Genomic DNA, 27623 nt, shown 5'->3' with positions numbered 1-27623 from the left:
CAAAGGTTCACCTCAGAATTCTGCTGAAGGTTAGACAGTTGGTATGGGGATTGTCACAACTAAAACCAAATGGCTCTTGGGGCCAAGATGAGAACTCAGGAACTTCCCTGTGTTAATTCAGAGTCATAGACCACCACCCACAACATCTATCATTCTACTAGGCTTTCTTTCAGTGACTACTTAATGGGAGGAGTGTTTCTCTCAACTCTGCATTTCCCAAACAGAGCTATTAATCAGACCCATCTCCATATCCACTGTGAGTGAGACAGGCATAGTTCAGGCCTTCAGGCTTGCCAGGAGGGCAGTAAGCCACTTGTTTTTCTTGGCAGATGTCTTTGTCTGCATGTGATTCCTTCTCTTCTTTCCTCAGACCACAAGATTCAAATGCCTTGAAGCTTAGAGGACCCTCAGAATTTGCTTCACCTTGTCTGCATTCTGTAGCCAGTACCACATAGTTTAACCCTTCTTGGTTCTTGGTTTCCAGGAAAGCAGTTGACATAACGTCATCTGAATTCAAACAAATCATATGACCATCTTCATCTGTGAAAAAAAATACAAAAGTTATTCTAGCATCTGTTTGGTTTCCTTTATCTGTAATAGCCAGGCTGTATGAGAATTAGAACAACACCAGCCTTACCATTGGTTCAGCAAATATTTATGATGACCACTAAGGGAACACAAAAGTCCAAGACATTTTCCCTGTCCTTGACGCTACTGCAGTCTAGTAGGAAAGCGGAAATAGTACCATGGAAGGTCATGTGTGCGTATATAAGAAAGGAATACATAAAGTGATGAGAGCACAGAGGTGATTAACTCTGCCATAACAGGTGAAACAGGTCATGGTCTTTGTGACAGGAATTAAGTGGCCCTAGGGCAGCCCTTTTTGTGTGAAGTGCTTACCCTTTCATCTTGCCACATCAGCTAAAATACCTACCTTTAAAGATGTATTTCTTTAGATAAAGTAATTTAATAATTTATTAAGCTAATATTTATTGCATGCCTACTGCACACCAGGCTGTGTCCTAGGTATGGATGATACAGCAGTGAACAAAACACATTTGTTGCTATTTGGGGTTTACATTCTAATGGGGAGAGACAGACGATAAACTAGTGCAAAACTAAATTTATGTCAGGTGGTGATAAGCACTGATATGAAATATAATAATTGTTGTTATTAATACTTACAGAGTACGTACCAGGCACTGTTCCAAGTGATATGCATATATTAACTCATTCTTCTCCTATCAAGTCAGTACTGGCACTATCTCCATTTAACAGATGAGGAAATTGAGGACAGAGGAGTTTAGCAATTTTCCCAAGGTCACACAACTAGGATTTGAACCTAAACTGTCTGGCTCTAGTCTGTGTCCTCATGTTCACCTCCCTGAGGGGAGAGTGGAGCTGCCGTGCCGTGTGACAAGAAGGTGGTGGGCAGTGTGCCCTGCAGGAGTCCTTGAGAGGCACTGACTCCAGACACACATGTGTGTGAGGTGGGCGTGGCAGTAGAAAGATGGGCAGCCAGAGGGTAGCTTGACCTTCTTCACAATTGTGCTCATATTATTTTGTCTTTCTCTACTTAGAGGCTAACCTTCTTACTTAGAAAAGTGTAAGAATTCTTGTTGAAACCTAATTGCAGGGTGTCTGAAACATTCCGCAAAATTCTAGGGAATCAACAAGATAAATATGCAAATGTATATTGTGGGAATTATTTGCTTTTTATCAATGTTTTCCAATCTCTGGGTGTTACTACCTGGATGAAAAATTTACAGTCGGAAATATTACTGTCCTTTCATACAGCATCACGTTTTACAAATCAGAAACATTCTAGTCAGTAGACGCAGGTCCTTCCCTTTCTCCTCATCCTACTTCCAGCACAAGAGCACCCAAATGTGTGGGTGAGGCCTGCCGGGCTGCCAAGCTTCTGTGCTTAGCCCTGACCTACACCCAGGCTGGATTTATTTAAATTGAAATATGGGGAAATTTTAAATAATTTCAAAGAACTAAGGGAAGCACCATTGCATCTATTATTCCCTGATGGAATTTAACGGATCTACCTATTACCAAGTTCCAAACCTGAACTACAAAGAAAGAAGCATGTGAATCACTGTCCTTGCTCTGTCTTATTAGGTGTTTATTTCATTTTCAGACCCTCCCCCACTGCTGAAGAGCAAGAAGGCCGAGCTACAGGCTCACAGGTTCTTGGGCATCACCCCATGTTCCTCTTCATTGTTCAAACATCATTCTAGTATATTTCAAACCACACAAATAGTCAGATAGTGTTGTAAAATATCTCCCCCACAGAAATAAGTTTATCAGATGTCAGGTTTGGTTAGTGCCTAAGTGCTGAATATCTATGGAAGGATCCAACTGTTATGATTATTGTCAATATGTACTTACAGCCATTGAGAAACTCATAAGAATAACTTGTTATGCAAGATAATAGCAATAGAAAATATTGAAAAATGATAGCAGGAAATAGGGTATTTAACTTTAAATTGCCCAGCAGCCCAGATTACTGAGGAAATTAGGATGATATTCCTGAAGGGCTTAAAGAAATTAGGCTAAAGGAGTCTAGAATTTCAACAAAAATGTACACCTACAATATAGGTCTAGCTACTCATGTTATCAGCTGCTACACTGCCATACATTTAGTCCATTAAATAGCATATTGGGAAACTTTCTACTGAAACATGATTTAATTTTTTGCCTATATTGAGTTATTTGGAAAAAAATCTTTTACCTAAGGCAAATAAATTCTTTTTACAAATTCTGGTGCAATATGTCAAAGAAAAATCATTAGCTAACTATTTCATTGGTTCATAGTACTTAGGGCAATATTTAGTAACTTGACCCTGGCAAGCTTTCAACAATTAGTACATTTTCTTATTGCGTAATTATGAGAGATGGGGCGGGTTGTTTATTTTGGTTTAAAAACTACTGTATAGAAAACCTGCAGGTCCTTAAAGCAGAGAGAGATCCTGAGCAAAGATGGCATGCACTTGGCAACCCTTGGTTTAAGAGGGAAATATTAAAATAAAGACTTCCAAGTAAGACAGGATATTTACAGACAAGACATATGCTGGCTGACTGGCTATGTTTAGAACAGCAGAAGAGCATTTAGATTTGTTTCCTGTAGAACTCTCTGGGACTGATGAGGTGATGTTTACACAAATGTTTGGATGAAGTCACTGGGATATTTTTACTAGATCCCCAGATATGTTACTAATCTTCTCTCTCTATCCCCTCTCCACCCCATTAGGTCAGTAGGACCATAGCATAGGCATGGTATTATTGCTCCCTGAAATCCTAATGCCTTTTTTTTTTTTCAAAAAAGTCCTCCCAGTGGCTTTCCTCTCTTCTTACATACCTCCAACAATAACAAAGAAGACTTCTTACAGTTTTGTTAAGTATGCCCACCAGTCTGCAAAGCAGCAAACTATTATTAAATACATTCTCTTTTACTTAAAAGGTATTTAAGTTTAGGCTTGCCTTGAAGAGACTGTTCCATAATTTCTATCCTTTGCAAATATGCAAACTCTGCTTTTGATTCTATTTCTTCTCTCTTCTCTACCACTTTTGTTCAGTCACATCGAATTATCAAAATTTTTGGTGATCCCCATATCTCTTTCCATTCCTTATCATCAGGATTTACATTCATTGTAAATCTCAGAATGTGAATTTCTCTTGTACCAAAATTCTATATCTGTCATGGCACAGAATTACTTGTTTCTATCTAAATTATCAGAGTTTGATTATATTCCCTGTTAACCTCTTCCTAACCTCTTCCTGCATCCTTATTCTGCCTCATTATGTCTGCTTCTCTATTTTTTTAATGTTATTTAGAATTTTAATTCAGTCTTTCAACAACTTAGCACCTAAATAAATCAGCATACCAAAGAAAACAAAGTGGGGAGAGTGTGGGAGCAGTTTTCTAACCATAGCCATGTCTCTGTGAAGGATGAGAGCAAAGGCTCTAGAATAGAGTCCTACTCCAGCCCCATTCAGCAGGATGACCATGGGCAATTTACTAACCTCAATCTTTTCAGCTGTAAAATGGTAATATTATAATGCCCACTTCATAGGGCTATTGTGAGGATTTAATGAGTTAACCCACATAGCACAAGTGATATATAAAAAAGTGCTAAAATAAAGTTAACTAATACTGCAATTAAAAGCCATTAACAAAAAGAGTTTTGTTCTCTATATGTACTGTTACCTCGGTCTCATAGATGAACTAGGTAATGCTACATGGTGAAAAGATTTTCTTAAGGGTTCATGGAGACTTCTGGTAGACCCTAAGGTAAAACTAAGCTCTCAGGCCCTCTAACACCCATTATGACAGCCTCCATAATTTTTATATAGAATGTCTGTACACATTAGAAGGAAAGGCTTCCGTGAGCAAGGAGTTGAATTTTAAAATACAACACAAGTCAACTGTAAATTCCTCGCAACCCTGTGGAACTCTTTATCTCTGCAGCATTTGACCACTCTCAAGTCTGTGAGCCTCTCTCCTTTGGATTTCCATGACAGCCTTCCTCTTCCCTTTCTGACTTCTTCTCTCAGTGCCTGCCCATCATCTTTCTTTGTCAGTCCCTCATATATTGGCTGTTTTCCGGGTCCCATCCACTGTTTACTTCTCTTCTAATTCTATACACTTTAATTGAATAACCTCAATGACACCCTTGACTTCAACTACCTGTATTTCCAACTGAATACTGGGCTTCTTCATTTCTCCCACATTCACCTCAAACCAAACATGCGTAAAGCTGTTCCTCCTCCTGTGCCCCCGCCTTTGGGAAGAGCATGGCTTTCCACCTAGTTTCTCAAATCACTGGGATTCACCATCGTCTCCTCTCTCTTCTTCACCCAATTAGATGCCAAATCCTCTAGCATCTACCCCTGTGGTAAGTCTGGTTCCCATATCCTTCTTTCTATACCTGTCACCATTCATTATTTCAGCTTTCATTAATTTTCATTTCTTATGTGATTAGTGTGACCACTGTTCCTCCAGTTTCATCACTTGCCATTTCCCACCGTCAAGTGTGATAAACTACCTGCAGTTCTGTGAACCCCCATTCTCTATTATTCCCTGACTTCCTACATACTGCTCCTTCTCTCCTGAGATACCTTACTCTCACCCCCCTGCAGGACTCAGTTTAGGATTAACCTCTCAGTGGCTTTTACTGACTCTCCCTCTGCCATACAGTGTAGGTTTGGCATGCTGCCTCAGGACTCCCACAGAACATGAATTCCCTCTCAATGGCAAGAGAATGCCTCCTGGCTTCTGGCAGAAGATGTAGTTTAAAATCATCTGCTCACCAAATCTTCAAAAATAAGCTCATTTGTTAAAAAGAAAAAGAAAAATGATGGAGAACTGACCAGAGAATCTACATCTCACTCATTCCTCTAGACTACCAGCCAGTGTGTATGTATACAAACATACACAAATGAACATATCTGTAAATGGTTGTATATGCATATAAAATATCTGGAAGTATATAATCAAATCACAAACAATGGCTAGCACGGGGAGTAAGGACAGGGAAGAAGGAAGAGACTAACTTTTTACACTGCTTAGATACTTTTATATGTTGTTTAAACAATAAACATAAATTACTTTTCTAATAAAGATCTTTAAATACAGTTATAAAAATAATATAGCAAGAACTATTACAGAGATTAATTACTAGGAAAGTTAGAAGAAAATTCGGAAAGGATCAGGAATCACTTTTTTGATTGTAAAATAACATAAAAATTCTTTTTTAAACCTTTAAAAAGATGATGATTGTGTTTCATTTTATAAAGCCCACAAAAATGATATTCACAAGAAAATCTGAATCAGAGGCTTAGTAGTTAAGCTTTGCCTTCTAGAGATCAGAGAAGTGATTTAGTAAGGAAATCATGCTTTCAGGGCCCAGTAAGCAAAACCATGTTCTGCTTGCCTTTCAGACATCTGTGCAATCAACTCAACCCACTTACTGCCATTCATCTACCTCAGGAACAAAAGATTTCATTTTACATATTGGCAAACCACCCCAGATTGTTGTTCCTCTAAGGTTTCCATATGTGAAGTTACAACCATAAAGAACCAGGCCAAGCAGGGGCAGATTCAAATGGCTTGAGCAAAACAGTATTATTCAGTAGTGGACTGGTGACACTCACCTTTCCTGTGGATAGAGACACAGTCCTATGACAAGGACAACTTTCAAAATCACCAGTAGAAGAACAGCTCACTACTAAGCATTACATACAAGATTAAAGAAACTGACTCTAGTTTCTCAAGGGAAAGAAATATTCTTGCCTCTTTCTTTAAAGCATCCCAATGGTACACATTAAATTCAGGCGCTTACCACTATTCTAGGTCTTGCACAAAAGTCAACAGGTATCTGTTGAAATAATTTTTTAAATTTTCTCAAAAATTCATTCAAAGGAATACATTAAGCAAACGTTTAGAAAATGAGAAGGATTTTATTGTATGTAGAATGGCTTATAGGTATGTTTTTTCTTAACCTGAGTGATCTTCACAAGTACACGTATAGAACCCTCCAGAAAAATGGGGTTGCCTAGCAGTTATAACTCCTAAGGGCTCAACCATTGGCACTCCTAGAATCAGCTCGGTTCCATGATGAGAAGGCAGGTAGAGCCAATGTGAGATTATTAACAAGGCTTATTCTGATGAGGATCAGGATGCATGCTCAAAGCAAGTACAGCCCTTTCCAATCTGTCACTTAGCTGTTTGTGTTAAAGAAGTCTCATGATCAGAGTCTTATCTCCATTCATGTCATGGATCCAAAGTTACTCAAAATGTATAGTAAGAAACACAGCAAACAAGACAAGCAGATATTTGTCCTTGGGCTTCATATTTTTCCCTGCTATTATTCGTCAAGTGCATCACTCAAGGTGAAGGTCTCACTGTAGAGAGATGACTCCAGGGCAACCATCAGCCATTGTGTAATCAATCAGTGCAGAGACAGAGAGTCTTAATTTCTGAGGGATTCTGAGTCATGGTCCATCTTGCCAGGTTTATATCTAAGCAATAATGTTTGCATTTGAAAAAAAACAAAGGGTCCTATGAACTTTTAATAATGGGATGAAGTTTAAGAGCAGCTGGAAAGGATCATTTTTAAATTTATTTTTCTGCAGCCTATTAGACAAATGTATTGTAAATCTGATTTTGGAAATGAGTTAAGTGACTACTGTGTTTTAATACCAAAATACTGTAGTGGAATCACAGTAGACCTTAGCAAGGTGTGACCCACTACAATCATCATAGCAAACTAAATAGCAGTTAAAAGTACCAGATTAGACATATACATAGCAAAATGGATGACTCTTAAAAACACAGTACTTAATGAAAAAGAAAGAAAAGAAACATTACATAACATGATAGTATCCATGCATACAATATACAACAAATTAAAAGATACACATTAAAGACATTAGTATGGCTGCCTGGCAGGTGGAGGGAGGAAATAGAACAGGAGAGGAATATGGAGATAAAGGGACTAAACAAACAAATGAAAGATAAGTCTTGCATAGACCAATGACAATAATGTACCATCAACTATAATTAACTCAGCTCTGCCACTGAGGTGCAAACTGGCATGAGGGGTGGAGGGCGGAGAGAACAGGCCTCATGAAAATATAGTCTAAAATGTTAATTCTCATCCTTACTATCTTAAATTATAAATCCAGGGGCCATACCATTATTCTTTTTTTAAAATTTAATGAACAAATCAAAATTATTTTCAAAGAGATGTACAATAAATACTTGATTATGAGGATGGTGCCAGTATATTATTCTTCTTACACACTGTAAGATGTCTTCCACATACATCCCATTTTAACCTTATTCAGTTCACACTGTAGAGAAAACCCAAAAATTCTGAAGAAGAATCAAACTTACCTTCAAAGGCTTCATTTATGACTCCACTGGGGTTTGTTTCTCCTCTGCATTGAGAAATACTATTTAAGGAAAAATTTCTGAATAACTGAAGCTGTTCTTGAATCTTATGGAAAGTAGGTCTTTGGTCAGGTTCTTGAGCCCAGCACTGGGTCATTAAATTCCACCTGGATATGTGGGTAAGGACACAAAGTAAACAGTGATCGGATATCACTAGGTAGCCATTACTGATAACCCAGGTAAGGTCATTTCAGAAGGAAAAGAATTTGAGTTATTGCCAGTTTTCCATAATTAATATAACTGAACCAGAACAAAAGCTTTTGTTTCTTATATAATAGTGGCTGGCAATATAACTACGTTTATTAGAAAACATCTTCCTTCTGAAAAGCTGACATTCAACAGTTATTAATCTAAATAAATAGATAGTAAATAGATGGTTGAAAAATGTTTACTGAACCCATTAGGAAACTAACAGCTATAAAAATTACTGAAGAAGCTGAGATTAAATTTTACATTCATACACTGATATCTGAAACAAAATCTAAGATTTACTCCAAGCCACACAGATATTTAGTGGCAGAACCAGAGGTAGAAATCAGACCCAATTCTAAAGCTTTTACTCTTCATTACACTGCCAGGTTAATTAAGAGACTCAGTTCTCCTAGACATAAATAGCTGGTTGAACATTCTCTTTTCCTTAACGGTTGTCTAAGAAATGTCTGTGCAGAACTCTTGACTAATGTTCATTCATTCACTCAGCAAAGATTTGTTGGACACTTACTATATATGAGCAGTATATCAAGAGCAAGAGATGTGGCAGTGTGACTCCTGTCCTCATACGATGTATATAGCAAACGTAAGAGGGAGACAAAATTTATCCACTACAACTCATAGGAGCAGGGGGAAAATGTAGCTCTTTTATAGTTCTGTAACTAATTCTCAAAGCCCCACCTAGTAGAAGAAAATTAGTACAATGCCATTTATAACCTAGCCCATTCCAATATTTTAAACCGCCCTTTTTAGGTCATCCTCAGTCTTTTATGGATAGTGACTCAGTCTCTCTTATCTTGAGGCTATTCCTACTCCCTCTGTCTTCCTCTCCAAGGTGGTATCAGGATTTATGTTGGGTGAAAGTCTTTTGTGAGTTGTACTGGCACGGTGAAGGATCCTTTGGACCCCACTGTGCCCTCCTTCTCTAGTCTCAGAATGGAATGATGAGGAATTCCATAAGGAGTGACTGGTCTGGTCCATCCTGCAGGCATCGGCTGCTCTCTGCAGTCTATGATCCCTTTAACCTGTTCTTTTGGCCCTTCTCCCTGAACTGGTCCCCGCTTTTCTCTCTCTAGCTGCAGGCCTCTGAGATGGCATCATGTCCCATATCTGCTGACAAGGCCCAGGAAATCCCTTCCTGTTTCTGTTGCATGCCCACAGGATGCTCCTTGGCTGAATCTCCAGCCTTCAACAAAATGTCACTCTACACAGGAAACAAAGGAGGCTTAGAAGTGCAAGCTACATGTTCTCTGTCTGGACATGCCATCCTACCCTGTTCATGATGCTGGGTATCCATGTCAATGTGGGGGATCCCCTGCTCAGTGATCTCCTTGCCATCCTGCCAAATTGGGAGGAGTGGGCAGTTGCTCCCTGTGCTTGGTGTCACCCGCACCTAATCTAACGGAGGCCTACAGAGGTTTCAAGACCTAAATATCCAACATCTTCATCCTCCTGCCTCTATCTGTTAAGGTCTCTTCTTCCTACACTTGCCCGGGGCTTAGAAGGAGTTGAGTTTCTCTTCAATTCCTCTTTTTTTATTAGACTATCCGTATATAGAACTATAGATTTAGTTGCTCATACCTGGCATTTAGCAAGCTAACAAGGAGCTAAAGGAGTCTGTTGGGTGGGCTAAAAGATTCGTTCGTTTTTTTCCGTAAGGTGGCTCTAGTAGCACTTAGTTGTCTTTAACTTCATTCAAAACAATTTTGTTAGATTGTACGTGAGAGCTGTCACATCAGCGTGCATTATAAAAAAAACTTATCAAAATTGGTGTAGCCATTTTAATACTGAAGGTGGAAGGGAAAAAAGCAACATTTTCAGCATATTATGCTTTATTATTTCAAGAAAGGTAAAAATGCAACTGAAACGCAAAAAAAGACTTGTGCAATGTATGAAGAAGGTGCTATGACTGATCGAATGTGTCAAAAGTGGTTTGTGAAGTTTCGTGCTGGAGATTTCTCGCTGGAGGATGCTCCAGGGTCGGGTAGACCAGGTGAAGTTGATAGTGATCGAATCGAGACATTAACTGAGAATAGTCGACGTTATGCCACAAAGGAGATAGCTGACATACTCAAAATGTCCAAATCAAGTGTTGAAAGTCATTTGCACCAGCTTGGTTATGTTAATCGCTTTTATGTTTGGGTTCCACATAAGTTAAGCGAGAAAAACCTTCTTGACTGTGTTTCCTCATGCAATTCTCTCTTTAAACGTAATGAAAACATTCCGTTTTTAAAACAAATTGTGATGGGTGATGAAAAGTGGGTACTATACAATAACGTGGAATGGAAAAGATCGTGGGGCAAGTGAAATAAACCACTACCTTCCACACCAAAGGCCGGTCTTCAAAGAAGGTGATGTATATATGGTGGGATTGGAAGAGAATCCTGTATTAAGAGCTCCTTCCGGAAAACCAAACGATTAATTCCAACAAGTACTGCTCCCAGTTAGACCAGCTGAAAGCAGCACTCGACAAAAAGCATCCAGAATTAGTCAACAGAAAATGCATAATCTTCCATCAGGTTAACGAAAGAGTGCATGTTTCTTTGATGACCAGGCAAAAACTGTTACAGCTTGGATGGGAAGTTCTGATTCATCTGCTGTATTCAACAGACATTGTGCCTTCAGATTTCCATTTATTTTGGTCTTTACAAAATTCTCTTAATGTAAAATATTTCAATTCCCTGGAAGACTGTGAAAGATACCTGGAACAGTACTTTGCTCAAAAAGATAAGTTTTGGGAAGATGGAATTATTAAGTTGCCTGAAAAATGGCAGAAGGTAGTGGAATAAGAGGGTGAATACAGTGTTCAATAAAGTTCTTGGTGAAAATGAAAAATGTGTCTTTTATTTTTACTTAAAAATCAAAGGCACTTTTTAGCCAGCCCAACAGATAACCCTCTCTCTCCTCCAAGCTTCATTTCCAAGTCTGCTGACTCACTAAAAAGGTCAAGTACCTGTTCTCTTTTTTACTTTCTGGATCTAGAAGGCAGATTGGGGGCAGAGAGAGAAAGCCTGATAAAGAAACATAAACTGGGAAGTATTTAAAAATATTAGTACTACCATATCAACAGATAAATATACAATTACAAATTATAAGTTCTAAAAAAAATACTAAAGAAAACAAATGTGAGCTCTAATTAGAGATGGAACATTTTTGGCAAATTGCTTATAGAAGGACCCTCTGCAAAGGTGATGTTTAAGCCAATGAACTCTAGAAAAATAAGATGCTAGTCATGGGGACTGGGTGGGGATGGAAGTCAGGGAACACACTAGAAGAGGCAAAAGCATGTATAAATTCCTAAATTTGGAAAGAGCTTGGCACATTTTATAATGTGAAGGAAAGCCAGTGTGGCTGTAGAGCAGTCATTGAGGGGGAGAGTATAAAAGATGAGGTCAGAGAAGTGAGGATCACACAGATCAAGGACCAGGCTAGGTGCTGGATTTTATGGCACTGCAGTGGAAGCTGTCCAAGGTTTTTAAGTGGGCATGATCTTTACATCTTTAAAGGATGACTCTAGTTGATATATATGGAGAATTGATTGTAGAGGGGCAAGTTGGAAGCAAGGAAGTTGTTTTTTTTTAACATCTTTATTGGGGTATAATTGCTTTACAATGGTGTGTTAGTTGCTACTGTATAACAAAGTGAATCAGCTATACAGCTACATATATCCCCCCATCTCCTCCCTCTTGCGTCTCCCTTCCACCCTCCCTATCCCACCCCTCTAGGTGATCACAAAGCACTGAGCTGATCTCCCTGTGCTATGTGGCTGCTTCCCACTAGCTATCTATTTCACATTTGGTAGTGAATATATGTCCAGTAAGCTGGGACGAAGCAAAGGAAGTTATCGAAGAAGACTAGGTGAGAGATAATGGTGTTGGACTAAGACAATGACAGTGGAGCAGGAGTAAGAAAATATTCAATTGCTAGGTGACAATGACGCAGAACTCATCATAGGTATTGTATTTAAAATAGCTGTATCTGTATATGGCATGCAGACTCCACTTCCATCTCTTTCATTCTTGCAAGCACCTCAGGTCAGAGTTAATACTCAATATCAGAGTATCATGGAGAAACCTAATATTGGTCTGGTTTTCAGTATTGATCTAATGACTTTTCATATATATTACAAGGAATTTACATTCTGGATATGGAGTGCCAAACTTGGCTTTATTTTTTAAAGATTAGAATCATTGCTAAGAACCTAATCTTTTACATATTTCTTTATAATCTGTAGCATTTAGAAACAGGGATGACACAGAGAACTCAGTGAAAGACAATTCGACTCTGAAATAACATCGTGTTAACTGATATTCGATCATGGAGTTTAAACCAGTAGTTAAAGTAGAATCTTGATGGGAATCTTAGGGTTGTCCTAAGAGGTGAGAGGAGAAAGTGAAGTGTAACTTGCCACAGGGAGCCTATCCCTTCTAAAAAGAAAGTTGCGATTCTGAGATACTGCCAGAGGATACACTGAATCTCTCAAGACTTGTCATATTTCAATTATGAAGTTTCTAGTTAATTTATTTATATCCCACATCATTCTACAAAGTATTCAAGACACTTAATGGAGATGATTTAGTGAGAAGGAAGGAGCAAGAGGAGGACGGAGGGAGAGGGGAGAGAAGCCATCCATACAGTGGCCCCTTTGCCACTCTGTACTTCACCCACTCACACTCCCCTCCGAAAGTTTAATCTGTGCAAGTTATTTAATCAGATATTCCTAATTTTCATCTATGGAGGCTTTAATTTACATTGAGTCCATCATTACTCTTAACTCTCTGATGGCAAAAACAATTGACCTGATGGTATTTGAAACCTTTCTCTCCTACTATCCAGGGCCAAATGAGCACTGGATTGCCCTAGATTAAGAAAAGAGGAGCTCTATAAAGCAGTAGTCATTTAAAAGTAAAGAGTAAAACTTGTGCTCTTAAACAGCATTAAGCTGACAATGGAATAAGTGACTAGGCTTTTAAAATTTTATCAATCCTGAAAAATGCATTTCTTACATCTTTCAGGTAAATTAACAACAACTGTATCTTTGGCATAGGGGTCTTTCCTTACAAATACATACTTGTCACAATTCAGTATCATGCATTAAATACTTGTACCAAGTTATAGTTACAAATATTCAAGCATATTAGTCTAAATAAACTGACAGCTCCTTCACTTTTATTAAAATTTACCTGGGCTGGTTGTTCTACCTCTAAACAGATACTCACACATTATACTTGAAATATCTCACTTAGCTAAGTGTTCCGGTTCAAATTCTTCCATTCACTATGCCAACCCCTTTACTCCTCTTTGCTTCAGTTTTTTCCACAATAGCACAACCTCATTAACCATGTTCATTAATAGTCTCTATGAGTAAAACCCTTGGATTCATAAGACAATTGAAATTCAACAGTTGCAAACTCCATGGCATCTTTCAGTATTAAGGGGATGAGTTTCTATAAGTATTTAAGCAAAGCACATAAAACACAGATTTTAAAATACCTAATCCCGGAAAGACCCAATTAGCATCAATTAGCATCTAGGTATACATATTCTTAAGGGGTACAAATAAGGTGGTGAGCCTCCATGTTCTCCCATTGTCACCTCCGTCATTTGAGAGACTCTCCGGTAATTTCAGTTGCCCCTGTGATACCTGTGAAAGAGCTCTCACTTGATGTAGATTGCCCTTTGATCCCGTTTATTCTTGAGAGTGCTATGGTTGTTGTGCAAACTAAAAGCTGCAGAGAATGCTGAGGGCTGGGCTTTGCACCGTACATCCCAGGCTATGGAAAGAAGGGCAGGAATGCTCTGAACTCTCACATTCCATTAATAGCTAAGCACAGCGTAGCCATCTATGGACTCACCTGACCCAGAGTGCATCCAGGTGCTGAGTATTTAAGCGGTGAATAGAAGGTGCAGCCTGGCTCAGCACAGACTTTCAACCCTCTAAGCTGGGCCTATGATCTCAGAGAACTGCTTCAAATAAAAATCAGTTCCCTCTGTACTCTAAGGAGAGTAGTTAATCTTTATCATGACAACTTAAAGCCGTGGACAGATTGAATGGCATCGCTGAGAGCTCCATTTCCTTAGCACAGCTTGTCTTCCTGGTTGGCCATGGGTCGTTAACCCTTCCTAGGGATCTGGAGCATGTAGCCCTTAGAGGGCTTGGAGCATTGTTCACTTTTTAATTATTGATGTTCAAATGAACTTCAAAATCAGCAATGGAAATTTTAGCTTCAAGGAAACTATATTTTTATAAAATTAGAGCAATAATGTATCCAACTGAATAATTATTCAAGATAAAATTATATAGAATATTATCTTTTTCCACTTATAATCAGGAATATTTTTCTAGAACATTTCTAGCACTCCTTCTTGTTCCTCCTTCTAGTTGAATTTTTGGATACCTTTGGATAGAGCAAAGTTCAACATACCTGCATTTTTCTTCTCCACAATAGGGCAATTAATTATCCACCTCCCTCTTCCCCAAACAAAATAAGTGAACACATCAGTCAAGATGTATAATTCAGTGACTGATTCCTAGAGTGCCTATCCAAAAAAAAAAAAGCCTAATTATGATGAGGTACATTACCCTCTAGAGGGGAAGATATGCCAAATAGAATTCTAACAGCACAAGGAAAATTTTGTGCAACTGAAATTTGGGAGGAATTTTATGAGTGTTCAGTAGATGTGTAAGAGATACAAAACAGTGATTAGTTTGCTAACTATTTAATTAAAATGTATTTTATACTTAGGTATGCTGGGTTTTTTTCCTCAAGCCCTAGACTAAAGTTTTTCAAATTTTGTATAACTTTCTTACTCCTAACTTATAGAAGTTTTTCCATCTGCCCCAAAAGGATCATGAGTCATACTTTTAGACACTGCCACCAAACTTGTTCAGGTATGTGTATAACTGATCCTTCTGTAAATATCCCAGAGGCTATAAGAGCTAAAGAGAAACAGACAGTGATTCCAATCTTCTTCTAGCTGGAAGATTTAAATAATACAAAAACATTCACCCATAGAACATCCAGCCAAGGTGCCCAGATCTTAATCATCTTTGGCTCTAGTCTGAATAATCCTCTAAATAACACAGCATAGGCAAGGCAGTGCAACCATGGTGTGTATCCGCATACTGCTAATTCCTTTTGCACTTGTCTGTACCACGCAGTTTAGCACTTTATTACATATTGGCTTGTTATCCAACTGCTCCATGTGTGTGTCTTTTCTTTCAAAATACATTCAGAGATGCTGAAGAAGCGTGGCTCCGGTTTAAACACCTCTGTATTCCATACAGTCCTTAGCATGGTGTAGTGCACACAACAGAGGAGTTTATACTTGTTGATTATATATTCTTTTAGAAATTTCTTGGGTAAAACACCTCTTAGAAAAAGTGTCAAGACTTGATATTTCTGCTAAGGTTGTTCACAAGAAGGTAGATTAGTACTCAGCAAAATTACTTGGCTTGTTTTTCCTTTATAATTAGATCAAAATCACCTACTGTTCCAAGGATCACAAATCTATTAGAATTCAGTGCCAGGATCAATTTGATAAAGTCACTAATACTTATGTAGCCACTTCGTGTGAAGTTCATAAATAGATAACAACCTATATAATTTTTAGCAGTACTATATTCCTAATATCAGCTTTATCAACAAAAGCAATCCAACTTTTAAACAATATATTCCTAGTTAATAGAACCTTTTAATATGCAGGTTAAGATGTTAGTCAAATTAGATCTTCCAAAATGAAATGAGTATATATGTGAATACACACACACACACACACACACACACGCACTTATACACAAAGAGCTTTTATTTATTAGAATTCTCTTAACCTAGAATATAAACATATTTTGCTGTTCTAGATTTTGCTTCTGAAATGAAATATCATGTATATATATAAATAAAAAGAAACCATCATGTATTTAGTAAATTAAGTGCCACAATCAATTTACATTTTACATAAGATATACAAATATATAGATTCAGTTTTTATTTAAAAATACCATACCAATGAGGCACATGATTGCATGTGCACATGTTTTTGTTCTTGGGTACTTATGGAACATGATTAACTTACAGATCATCGGGACAATTTCTCGGTGGCTCCAGTCTCCCTCCTGTTTGCACATAGTTTAAAACATCAAGGTTAGAATGAGCTGGATAAGGCTGATGACCAAGAGTTAAAATTTCCCAAATCAAAATTCCAAAAGACCTAAAGATATTAAAGAGTTTGCTTTAATTATACATATTAGAAACAACATGTTTACAGTAGTTTTTCCAACATAATTATTCCTGGGGCTATCAGAGTCTACTTCGTGATTGGCATTTTGGCCCCATAAAAGACAAATGGGAGACTTAAAAGCAAGTTGACCTCAAGAAAAAGAGAACAAGCAACTGCATACTAGCAACACTTCAAAGGTGATAGGAAGGCTTAGTGGGGGCACACACACACACACACACACACACACACACACACACACACTATGCTCCTCTTCCCTGGCTGAATCTGCACTGTGGACCTCCATTACCTATGGCTTTTGTAGCTTCATTATGCAAACACACTAGGGGTGAGCAAGAAAGCATTTCACCTTTCTTCCTGAGTTTGAGTGCTAGTAAATGTGGAGAGGGAAGGCATGAATATAAACTGACGACACTGAAGACAGACTTTATTTCATCGCCAGTTTTGCAGAGGTCCAGTCCAGCTTAAAAGTTATTGGATGAATCTTTACATTTTGAGCAGCTCTAATCAAAAGTTTGGGGTCAACAAGCAAAAATGAGGGGTTCTATTCAAATAATAAAGAGCTGTCCAAACCTCCCTCATGTCCTAATCGTTTTGAGACCCATGATTTAAATTCTGTGTATAAATTAATGACCAAACATCCCCAAATAGTAGGCATTTGAACACATACTTGGACATTAATTCATAGGCACCAATTCCTATTAGTCATAGCCTCTACACTTTTGGAGAGTAATAAGCTATCTGAAATAAATGGATCTATTCCACGTATACCAGTAAGGTAACGGATCAAAACTAATTGGAGGGAGAGGTATAAACTGTTGAGACCCAGGAATAGCCCTTCCTTGCCCACCAGCTTTCACTTTAGCTTGAGGCATATCACTTAACCTCTCTGGTCTTATGTTTTCTCATGTAAAAAACAAGACTAGATGACCTTTTAAGATCCCTTCTGGCTCTGGCATTGGATGATTCTGCCCACGTTTCTCTGTGTCCTGTTAAGCTCACCATACATCAGACTGAGTAGTGAAGATTCCATCCATCAAACTTTCTGGAGCCATCCACCGAACAGGAAGCAGGCCTTCTCCTCTCTTTCTATAGTAGTCATTTTTATAGATGTCCCTCGCGAGTCCAAAGTCCCCAATCTTCACTATCCGTGATGGACTAGTATAGTCTTTTACAGAGACAAGGCAATTCCGAGCTGCCAGATCCCTAGGGCAGAAGCTATACTTAATAATAATAATAATAATAAAGTTCCAGAGATCAGACAAGTAACACTAGGAGGTCTGTAGAGAAGAGAGATTTTAACAGAAACTATTGCTATTTTGAAGGAATGAAAATGTTAATTATCTTGTATATTCTACCCAAACTACAGGTGATTATTGTGTCAATCTTCATAAGAACCCTTTATCCAGAATGTCACTGTACCTGTGAATGAAGTGCATCTGCTCCAAGTAGACACAGCCTTTTGAAATATCTACACAAAGGTCTACAAGGTCAACCAAGGTGAGTAAAGGACCGTGAAACTGTAAGAAATAAAAGAAAAATTACAGGCACTTTTCCAGTTTGCACAAAATATATATGTATATATATGGCCACATATATATGCATGTACACACACATATATATGATGTTTTAAAGGAATTTTTAGTTATGGTAAAAGAATTCAAACAAAGAGGAAAAGAACTACATTTACATGCTTTCTACCAAAATATATATAAATAAGACTATCTTTAGTAAGCAGAAGCAATATAGAATCTTTATTGGAAAGATCTCAGGGTGTTAGATCAAACAGACTAGTTTAAAACCTAGTTCTGCTACTTACAAGCTGTGTGAACTTGCTCACATTGCTTAATTCACTAAGCAATTTTCTCATATGTAAAATGGGAACAATAATACTAACTGTGTCCGATTTGAGATAAGATACGTAATCTAGCTGGGACATAACAGGCACTTAATAAACAGTAGCTGCTCTCATTAGCAGTAATGATGATAGTTTAATCAGTTTAATTATTGGCCCAATGTCACGCTATAGTGTCAGTCATGACAATGGGCTTGTTCTCCATATGAGCCCCATAAAAATTGTTAGCAATACTCTACTTCAAGGTCACAGATTACTCCTCTCATCTAAGAGAGCCAGCACAAATATACAGTTGAGCCTGTGCTGGCTGCGATGATTTCTACATGAACAAAGCCAGTTGAAGTTTAGTACCATATGGAAAAAATTCAAAGTTCCTTCCTGGAGGCTATATTCATATACTGTCTGTCCCTTACCATTTCCCTGCAATTACCCTGTTTCAAGACTTTATCATCCCTATCTGACGCTTCCCAAACTTCCCATGTCTCCAGCCTCCTGTGCTTTAATTAGCTCACTTTGTTGTGACCCACTGCCTGTAGAGTCTATTACAGATTCCTGAGCACAGCCTCCATGGCAGCCCCAGGCTGCACCAGCCTCTCTTTACATCCATTTATTTTCCATAGATTCTCCTCTCACAGTCTGTGCTTTGGTCACACTGGGCCATTTGCAGTTCCTTGTACCTGCTCTGCATTTCTCAACCTCTCTTCATTAGTCCTTCTGTCATTCCTGGAATGCCCTCCGTGTTCTTGATTTCCATCCACATCCTTCAATGAGCATCTCAAAGGATTCACAACCTTGAAATCCCTTGATTCCTCATAGATGGGTGCTCTTAAATGCTGTTCCCTCGGATTCCCCTGACAAGCTCATGTCTTGGCCCAAAAGTAGGAAGAATCCTGAATTCTGGGACTCAACATTGCCATGGTCCCACTCAACCACACCTAGGTCTTAAAACTAAACTCAGTCTTACTCCCAAGAATCAATTCCGTGCAGCCCTGTTCAGGTCCACTAGACGCGCGTCTCACAGCCTTGTGTCTGAGTCCCTGCCTTGTGTCTCGACTGGTCCATTGGTTCCTCTGTGAATGGAATCCTGCTCTGCCCTTAGAAAAACCTACTCTACTCTTGAAGACATTCTTCGCAGAGAATCCTACTCCTGCACTTCAGTCTGGTGGCTAGTGCCCTGTTCCCTGCTGAGAGATATTCAAATGCTGCCTGCCTGCTTAAATCTCTAATTATAACTTGCTCCTAATAGCCCCTGTGACAACCTATTGGAACATTTCATTACCCCATGTCGGGCCTCCTTAACCCCAGATGCTGCCCTCGGCTACCACCTGTCTTCTCTTGCCAAACCCTCCAGACACATTGAACCTCCATCTCTGTCCATCCCTAGTCAAAGCCTTTTATATAACTCATATGAGTGTAGTTTCAGAAACTGTTCTATCTCACACCTCGGTTGTGTCCCAAACAGAAGACCTCCTCCGTGAAGCCTCCTCACATCTCCCCAGTTGGAAATCATCTCTCTCTCTCCTCTGTGCATCAGCAGTGTATTCTCTACTCCATTCTAATGGGCCTTCCCTCTTTCTACCTTAAATGAGTCATTCATATGTGACTTACCCACCCTACCACGTGGCAGGGCCCTTGAAAGCAAGAGCCACATCCTCCACTGTCGTAAAATAAATACCCGGCAAAAATTTCATGAATTGAATTGTATCCGGCTATGTAGTTGTATTATTTTGATAGATAGGGTTTTTTGTTCACTTTTTCTATCTTACTACAATCTTAGAATATCAAAGCTAAAAGAAGCCGAGAAAGTTTTGGATTCAGTGTTCCATTTTACGATGCAGAAACTGAGTCCTAAAGATGAAGGACCAGACTAAGGTTTATAAACCCAGTTGCAGTCAATCCTTATGCATTCAACCCAACAAAACAGTCTCAGAGTGGGGATGGGGAGAAGGGTGCTCGTGGTAATTCTGGAAAGGTGCCTCTGAGCACTCTCTGTGGAGAGGCGGCTGGCCCCATGTGAACTTAGCCTGATGGGGGCGTAGAGCCCACGGCCCTCCACTGTGGACCCCGCACCTTGATTCTGGCACTCAGCACCTAAGAGCACCCTATCCGATAAGGTTAGGGCGAGGGAGACAATCATGGACGCTGCCTTGGTAGCCAGCAGGAAAGGCAGCGGAAGAACTGAAGTGCACTTGAGAACCAGTCGTCAGAACCACTAGGACACTGGCTGAATAAGAGTAGTTTGGGAAAAGCAGCTCTGTGAGTTCTTTTAGTCCATCTTCATTGTCTCTTCTCTCCCCCACAAAAAACTAAAATAAAAATCTACAGAGGCACTTTCTTGTTAACGATGAGGAATTGAATTTATGCATTTTAGTTTTATTCTCTCCCCAAACCTTACTAAAATGCCATTATAGAGGAAATGTTGTGATTTCAAGAGGATAAACAGATCAGGAGAATAGATAGAGCACAAGGAAACATTTTGGAGGAAGGAAAGCAGGTGGGGGTGTGGTCACTTAGCAGAGCCAGGAGAGATGAGAGCTGGCTGCCTGCGGAGGGAGAAGATGAGAATTAAGTGATGTGTTTCACTGTAGAACCCCATAAACACTCTGGAATTCGAGGTAGCAAGTATCTCTGAATGCAGGGTTGAGGGGCAGGACTGAAAGCAAGGTGAATATTTAAAAGTTTGTTTTAAGAGCTAAGTAGACCCTAGATCCCCCACACACAGCAGCAGGAGGCTTTCCTCTGCTAAACCCCCCACACACACGCACACACATACACACACACATACACACACACACACACACACATACACACATACACACACATACACACACACACACAGAACCAGAGCAACTCCAAGTTCAAAGATACCAGTCATACTAAGGCACTGTGCTAAAAATGGAGAAGGGAATTAAATGAAAATCCTCATCCTGAGCCTTGAGACCTCCAGCCCTCTTCCCCAACTCGACTCCCTGACTGAGGCTCAGGCGTTTATTGCCCAGGCAGGAGACCAGCAGATTCCTCTCTGGGGAAACTGGCGTACGCCAGGGAAGACATCCAGATGCTGTCATTAGGCGACCCCAGCGGAACATCAGGGTCCCACCTGACAACCAAAAGGAAGCTGCCACAGACGTAGGCTCCAATCAGCTTCTTAGGTCTCACTATTAAATATGAAGACCAGCCACAAATTACCAAACATTTGAGAAAAGCTTCTCATATTACAAACAGATCCCAGAACAATGAGGCAAAAAGGAAGTCAAGACAATGCAGGAAGCAAATTAACACTTAAAAAAAACTATGATTAGTATCCTAGGCAAGATAAAAGAAGATTTTGCACGTATGGAAAAATCAGAATACTATTTTAAGAGGCAGTCAAAATATAAGAATGAGTCTGTGGAAAATTAAATTTTTAAATTCCATTAAAAAATTAAGGAAATATACCAGAATTGAGAGCAAAAATACAAAGTGTAGAAAATAGGAGAAAACAGCTAATAAAAGAAAAGGATACAACAAAGGTGACCATTATCCAACTACTGGGATTTCTAGAACAAGGAAATAAAGGGAACAAAGAGTTTTCTTTATTACCAAAGAAAGAATATTAAAAAATCCCAGAACTGAAAGGGATAATTTTCCAGGCTGAGTGTCCAGATGAGTAAAAAGTACCACAGATAAGAAGCAGTTCCTGGGACTTCCCTGGTGGCGCAGTGGTTAAGAATCTGCCTGCCAATGCAGAGGACACGGGTTTGAGCCCTGGTCCAGGAAGATCCCACATGCACAGAGCAACTAAGCGCATGTGCCACAACTACTGAGCCTGCACTCTACAGCCTGCGAGCCACAATTACTGAGCCCACATGCCACAACTACTGAAGCCCGCACGCCTAGAGACCGTGCTCCGCAGCAAAGAGAAGCCACTGCAATGAGAAGCCTGCGCACTGCAATGAAGAGTAGCCCCAGTTCGCAGCAACTAGAGAAAGCCTGCGAGCAGCAACGAAGACCCAACGCAGCTAAAACTAAATAAATAAATAAATAAATTTATAAGGGGAAAAAAAAGAAGTTCCTAAAATTTTCCAAAGAGAGGACAAAAAGCAAGTCACTGATCATATGTCCAGGAATCAGAATGGCATAAAACATTTTAAAGGCAATTGTAGAAGCTAGAAAACAAAGATACAGGAGTTTTATTTTTGAGGAAAAGAGATTTTCAACCTAGAATCCAGCCAAATTATTAATCAAGCATGGGGCAGGAGGGAAGAACAGTTCCTCAAAATGAAAAAAAAAAAGACTTTTGCCTTGCATGCTTTCTCTTTTCTAAAACAGAACAAAGAGGCCATGGAATTGAGGAAATAAAGGTCCAACATGGAAATTACCAAGGTACATGTGAAGGAAACCTCTAGGGTAACAGCTCTGTAGCGACCAGAGGACAAGCGCCTATATCAACTCCAGGAGGGAAGTGTCCAGGAAAAATATGGTGAGGAACTGGATTATCTCATATATTTATCCATATTGTGAGAAGGGTTACAATTCTGTCAGAGAGTTTAGGAATATAGAAACCTAAGCAAATGGGGGGGGCATTTATTAAACTACTCAAGAGAAGAGCCACAATCATAGTATTTGAGTAACTTAGCAAATAATAATTAAATAGACATAGTAACATAAACTTGCAATATTGATTTATCTGCAAATTGGGGTAACTGTCAGAGGATGGGGAAAGCAAAGTTTTTCTGTGTGTAGAGCTGGTGGGGTCAGGCTGGTACATGACTAAGAGCTTAAATCCTTGCCTCTTGCAGTAGGCAGTCAATAGATTTCCCCCAAGGTTGAAAACTCACTGTGCAGCAGTATAAGCAGAGCGTTTAGGAAAGTGGAGGTAAACACCAGAAGGAATGAGCAGAGGCCTGGGATGTGGGGATGAGATAGAGCACAGGACTCCTGTTTTTCACCATAAACCTTGTCATATGTTTCAGTTTTTTAGCTATATAATGTATACTTCAATAGAAATAAAAAACCGTAATTTTTAAAACTACACATTTAAATTTTAGTTACTTGTTTTGTCTCAGGTGTTTCTCACCTGAGACCTAAAAGCAGGTTCCCACAGGTGCTGAGACCCCCAGCCCTTATTCCTCACACGTGCCACAGTATTTACACTGTCCACTGTGCTGGATGCTGCTCTAGGCACTGCAGACATGGAGAGGATGGATCGGAGCTGCATTTTGTTAGCAGGACCCTAGAGTGGATGGGACCTATTAGCATGGTTGTAGGAAAAGAAAAGTAAGGAACCAGATGGATGGCATGAAGGAGGATGCATGAAATCAAGAGTTCTGTTTTGGCCAAAGTTTGAGACGCCTGTGAAAATCCACACAGAGAAAAGTCAGCTGGGAGAGATGTAAGACTAAGGGCTGGAAATTTCAATTTGGGACAGAAAGGCAGATAGATTAAGTACAGAGAAACTCCACACATTCTCTGTTCTTCAGAAACCATGATTCTGGCAGGGAGGGACCTATTTTTCCATTAGATACTAAGAGCAGGCTCAAATAGCCAGAAAACGCCAGACATTAGCCCAGGGTTCTAGTTTGACTAATCCAACATGAAGGAAATATAAGAATTTTTTTTGACAGAAGTCTTCTAAGTTTCAACCATCAGCCAAAACTGCAGCCTATTGAATTTAAAGGAAAATAAGACGAACTTATAGGCCATCTGCATTACATAACCAATACTGTGGACCCCATTTCCTACCGATGTCATCCGGGCTTTACGCAAATAGGTAAGAAGGTCTCCTCCTTCCATCAGTTCCAGGATGATGTACTGGGGCTCATTCAGCAGACAAACTCCAAGCTGCTTCAGAATGTTGGGATGGTTAAACTTACTAAAAGGCGAAAAGAGACAGGCAGGATAACATGACAACGACAAAAATCTAGTGAGGATCTTTATGAATAGAATAATTCTTTATTTCTGGTTTCCTTCAAAACCCTGATTTTTTTTTTCCTCTTAATAAATGAAAGCCTCCTTTTCCAAGAACCCAGCTGCATGCCTGCCTTACAGAGGTAATATTGCAACCCCTAGTGGCCAAGGCATGTGGATAGAACAGAGGGAGTTTTAGAAGAAGTGATATTTATATTAATCATTTCATGTTCTGGAAAAGAAAGTAATTTTAACTAATGTCCTTCTTCGAAAAATATTTTAGAACATTATGTTTTTGGTCATGACAAGTATGAAATATTCTCTCCCTTTCAGAGAAACGATTCAAACACTCAGGTTTGGCTACAAATGTTTTCTCAAGAGGTCAAAGCAAGTAAGCCCCAATCTAACAATCAGAACCCACAAGCTGGGACCCGATCAACCACTGCCTCAAGGTGTATTAAGATGTATTTGAGTAGTTTCCATGACCATCAACTAACTCTAACCTTGAAGACAAGTTTACCAAGACCAGGATATTCTCATTGACATCACTGTGTACTTAAGAGAACTCTCCCTTACTTGGTCTACTTGACCCATTATCACACATTTAGAAGCACATAAGCATATTTAAAGCTGAACAGCTTCAGAAATCCCTTGCAAAACATGCTTCTTATTGAAGGTAAAAGAAAGGACTGCCTGAGGACTGCTTGTGAACAGGCTCAGAAGACTGGGTTCTATAGAATACTTGTCACTCCAGACATATTTCCTTTTAAACTTCAGCCATGTTTATTCTGGGCATGATCTGTTATGTCAGGTCATTTTGAATGTTAAAAATCCACCAATCATATGTAAAAGCTTCCTACCCATACCAAGGGAAAATTATTTTAGAGCTGCCCTGATACCTCATCAGGTGTGCCTCCTTCAGGAATTCAATCTTCTCCTCGTCTGTGGAGCCCTTCTTCAAAGTCTGTGCAATGTAAAAACAAGCCAGGAATCAGTATAGCAGACATTTCCGTGAGCTCATTGGGTTAATGGAGACAATCTTTGTTTTGTTTTGTAATATCCACCCTTATCATAAAAAACTGTGTTCTCCAATTCTCCAGCCTCCCTTGCAAACAGGGGTGGTCATATGACTCAGTCCTCGTCAAAGAGATGTAAGGGGGAAACTGCTGAGGGTGAGAGGGGCTTGTGCAGAACTTTTACTTTCCTGAACATATACATCTAACACTATCCTTCCCCCTATCAATGTCCTGAATGAAGATGTGATGCTTGATCCTTTGGCAACCATCTTGGGACCATGAGGCACCATACACGTACAAAGTTGAGAGAATTTCAGATATACTGGCTCTGGCCTGACACAGTACTACACCAAAGCCAGAAGTCAACTTGTTATGTAAGGAAAAGAAACACTTGTTTAAACCAGTTGAGGTTAGAGTATGTGAAAGACTGTTAAATGCTATCAGTTGGAAGTGGAGAAAATTTTGCCAACTTTTCTGGTTGTATAGCCCACTCTCAAAGCAATAAGTTCCTAACAAGCAGTGATCAGGATATTACTCAATTACATAAAAGATTCATCATCCTTTGATCAAAAGAAAGTTTTATAAAAATATGAGAGTATATCCAGGGCTTCCTTAAAACTACATCATCAAATACACCATGATGAATAATTGTGTAGTCCAGGGGTCAGCAAACTACAGCCTGTGGACCAACTCCAGCCTGTTACCTATTTTTGTACAGCTTATGATCTGAAAATAATTGTTACATTTTTATTGGTTGTTATTTTATTTTTTCCAGCTTTATTTTTTTAACATCTTTATTAGAGTATAATTGCTTTACAATGGTGTATTAGTTTCTGCTTTATAACAAAGTGAATCAGTTATACATATACATATGTTCCCATATCTCTTCCCTCTTGAGTCTCCCTCCCTCCCACCCTCCCTATCCCATGCCTCTAGGTGGTCACAAACCACCTAGCTAATCTCCCTGTGCTATGCAGCTGCTTCCCACTAGCTATCTATTTTACGTTTGGTAGTGTATATATGTCCATGCCACTCTCTCACTTTGTCACAGCTTACCCTTCCCCCTCCCCATATCCTCAAGTCCATTCTCTAGTAGGTCTGTGTCTTTATTCCTGTCTTACCCCTATGTTCTTCATGACATTTTTTTTTCTTAAATTCCATATATGTGTGTTAGCATACAGTATTTGTCTTTCTCTTTCTGACTTACTTCACTCTGTATGACAGACTCTAGGTCTATCCACCTCATTACAAATAGCTCAATTTCATTTATTTTTATGGCTGAGTAATATTCCATTGTATATATGTGCCACATCTTCTTTATCCATTCATCTTTTGATGGACACTTAGGTTGCTTCCATGTGCTGGCTATTGTAAATAGAGCTGCAATGAACATTTTGGTACATGACTCTTTTTGAATTATGGTTTTCTCAGGGTATATGCCCAGTAGTGGGATTGCTTTTTCCAGCTTTATTGAGGTATAATTAATTTGTTACATTTTTAAATGGTTGAAAAAAGTTATAAAAAAGAAGAGTATTTCATAACACATGAAAATTATATAAAATTTAAATTTCCGTTTTCATAGATAAAGTTTTACTGGAACACAACCACACCCATTCATTCACATATTGACTGTGGCTGATTTTACGCTACAATGGCAGAGTTGTGTAGTTGCAACTGACACCGTCTAGCCAGCAAGCCTAAAATATTTACTATCTGCCCTAGCACCTAGCACCCCAGTTTTCTTATAGTATATTTGAAGGGAAAGACTGTCTGCCAGGTCTTAGCTAATTAGCAACCTCAGAGGTAACTGTTAATAACGGAATTTATGTAGGAAATGGGGGTGGGATGTGATTTCTGTAGCCATGGACAGGTTTCTACCTTCTCCCAGTTATCTTTTCCATCAAGAACCCTCCTCTTTTATCATAGTTGTATCCATGTAAGTCCCTGTAAATATGTTGACATAACAAGTCAAGGAGTTAAAAGATCAGCATTACCTTCACTGCTACTTTGGTTTCTGCACTTCCAACTCCTAAGATGTCTACCGCTGTCCCTTCATACACTTCTCCAAAGGCCCCACTTCCCAACAAGAGACGCAGAGTCAGTTTTTCCCGAGGGAAGGCAGGAAGACTTTCAATCTCCTCTTGGGTTGGAAGCATACTGGAAAATAACGATATTTTTGGTCTCCCAAAATGCGTATGGTTTACGAGTGGGTGTTGGTGTTAGTGTTTGAGAGAGAAAAAGTATGAGAAAGAGGAAGAGAAATCTTATGGTTTTGTAACACTGCAGTGCATTCAACGTGACATAGTGATGTGTCTGTGTTCCTATTCCTTTCCTATTCCACCATCCAGAATATTCCTTCTCTCTTCCAAAACCCAGAACATGTTACTTCACTTCTAGGCACCTTCATTTTGATAGTATGCCTGTGTGTGCACTGCCTCAAGACTTTTTACTG

The 27623-nt window shown here is 39.2% G+C and overlaps 1 protein-coding gene across 2 annotated transcripts in view; it reads right to left on the bottom strand.

The window, feature by feature from the left end:
- Positions 1-229: 229 nt before the first annotated feature.
- Positions 230-27623, bottom strand: part of ROS1 (ROS proto-oncogene 1, receptor tyrosine kinase) — a 114488-nt gene continuing 87094 nt past the window's right edge. For both annotated transcript variants that reach the window (XM_060114794.1, XM_060114793.1), the window contains 8 exons: positions 27166-27328; positions 25055-25119; positions 23991-24120; positions 17834-17931; positions 17414-17617; positions 16250-16384; positions 7907-8070; positions 230-540 (listed from right to left, as the gene is read on the bottom strand). In XM_060114794.1, the coding sequence (XP_059970777.1) occupies positions 230-540; positions 7907-8070; positions 16250-16384; positions 17414-17617; positions 17834-17931; positions 23991-24120; positions 25055-25119; positions 27166-27328 (1270 nt within the window). The remainder of the gene's footprint in view (positions 541-7906; positions 8071-16249; positions 16385-17413; positions 17618-17833; positions 17932-23990; positions 24121-25054; positions 25120-27165; positions 27329-27623) is intronic.

Source organism: Mesoplodon densirostris, chromosome 12, assembly GCF_025265405.1.
Source record: "Mesoplodon densirostris isolate mMesDen1 chromosome 12, mMesDen1 primary haplotype, whole genome shotgun sequence".
NCBI lineage: Eukaryota > Metazoa > Chordata > Mammalia > Artiodactyla > Ziphiidae > Mesoplodon > Mesoplodon densirostris.
Note: the sequence above shows the minus strand (reverse complement) of the source record. Positions and strands in the feature narration are given on the sequence as shown.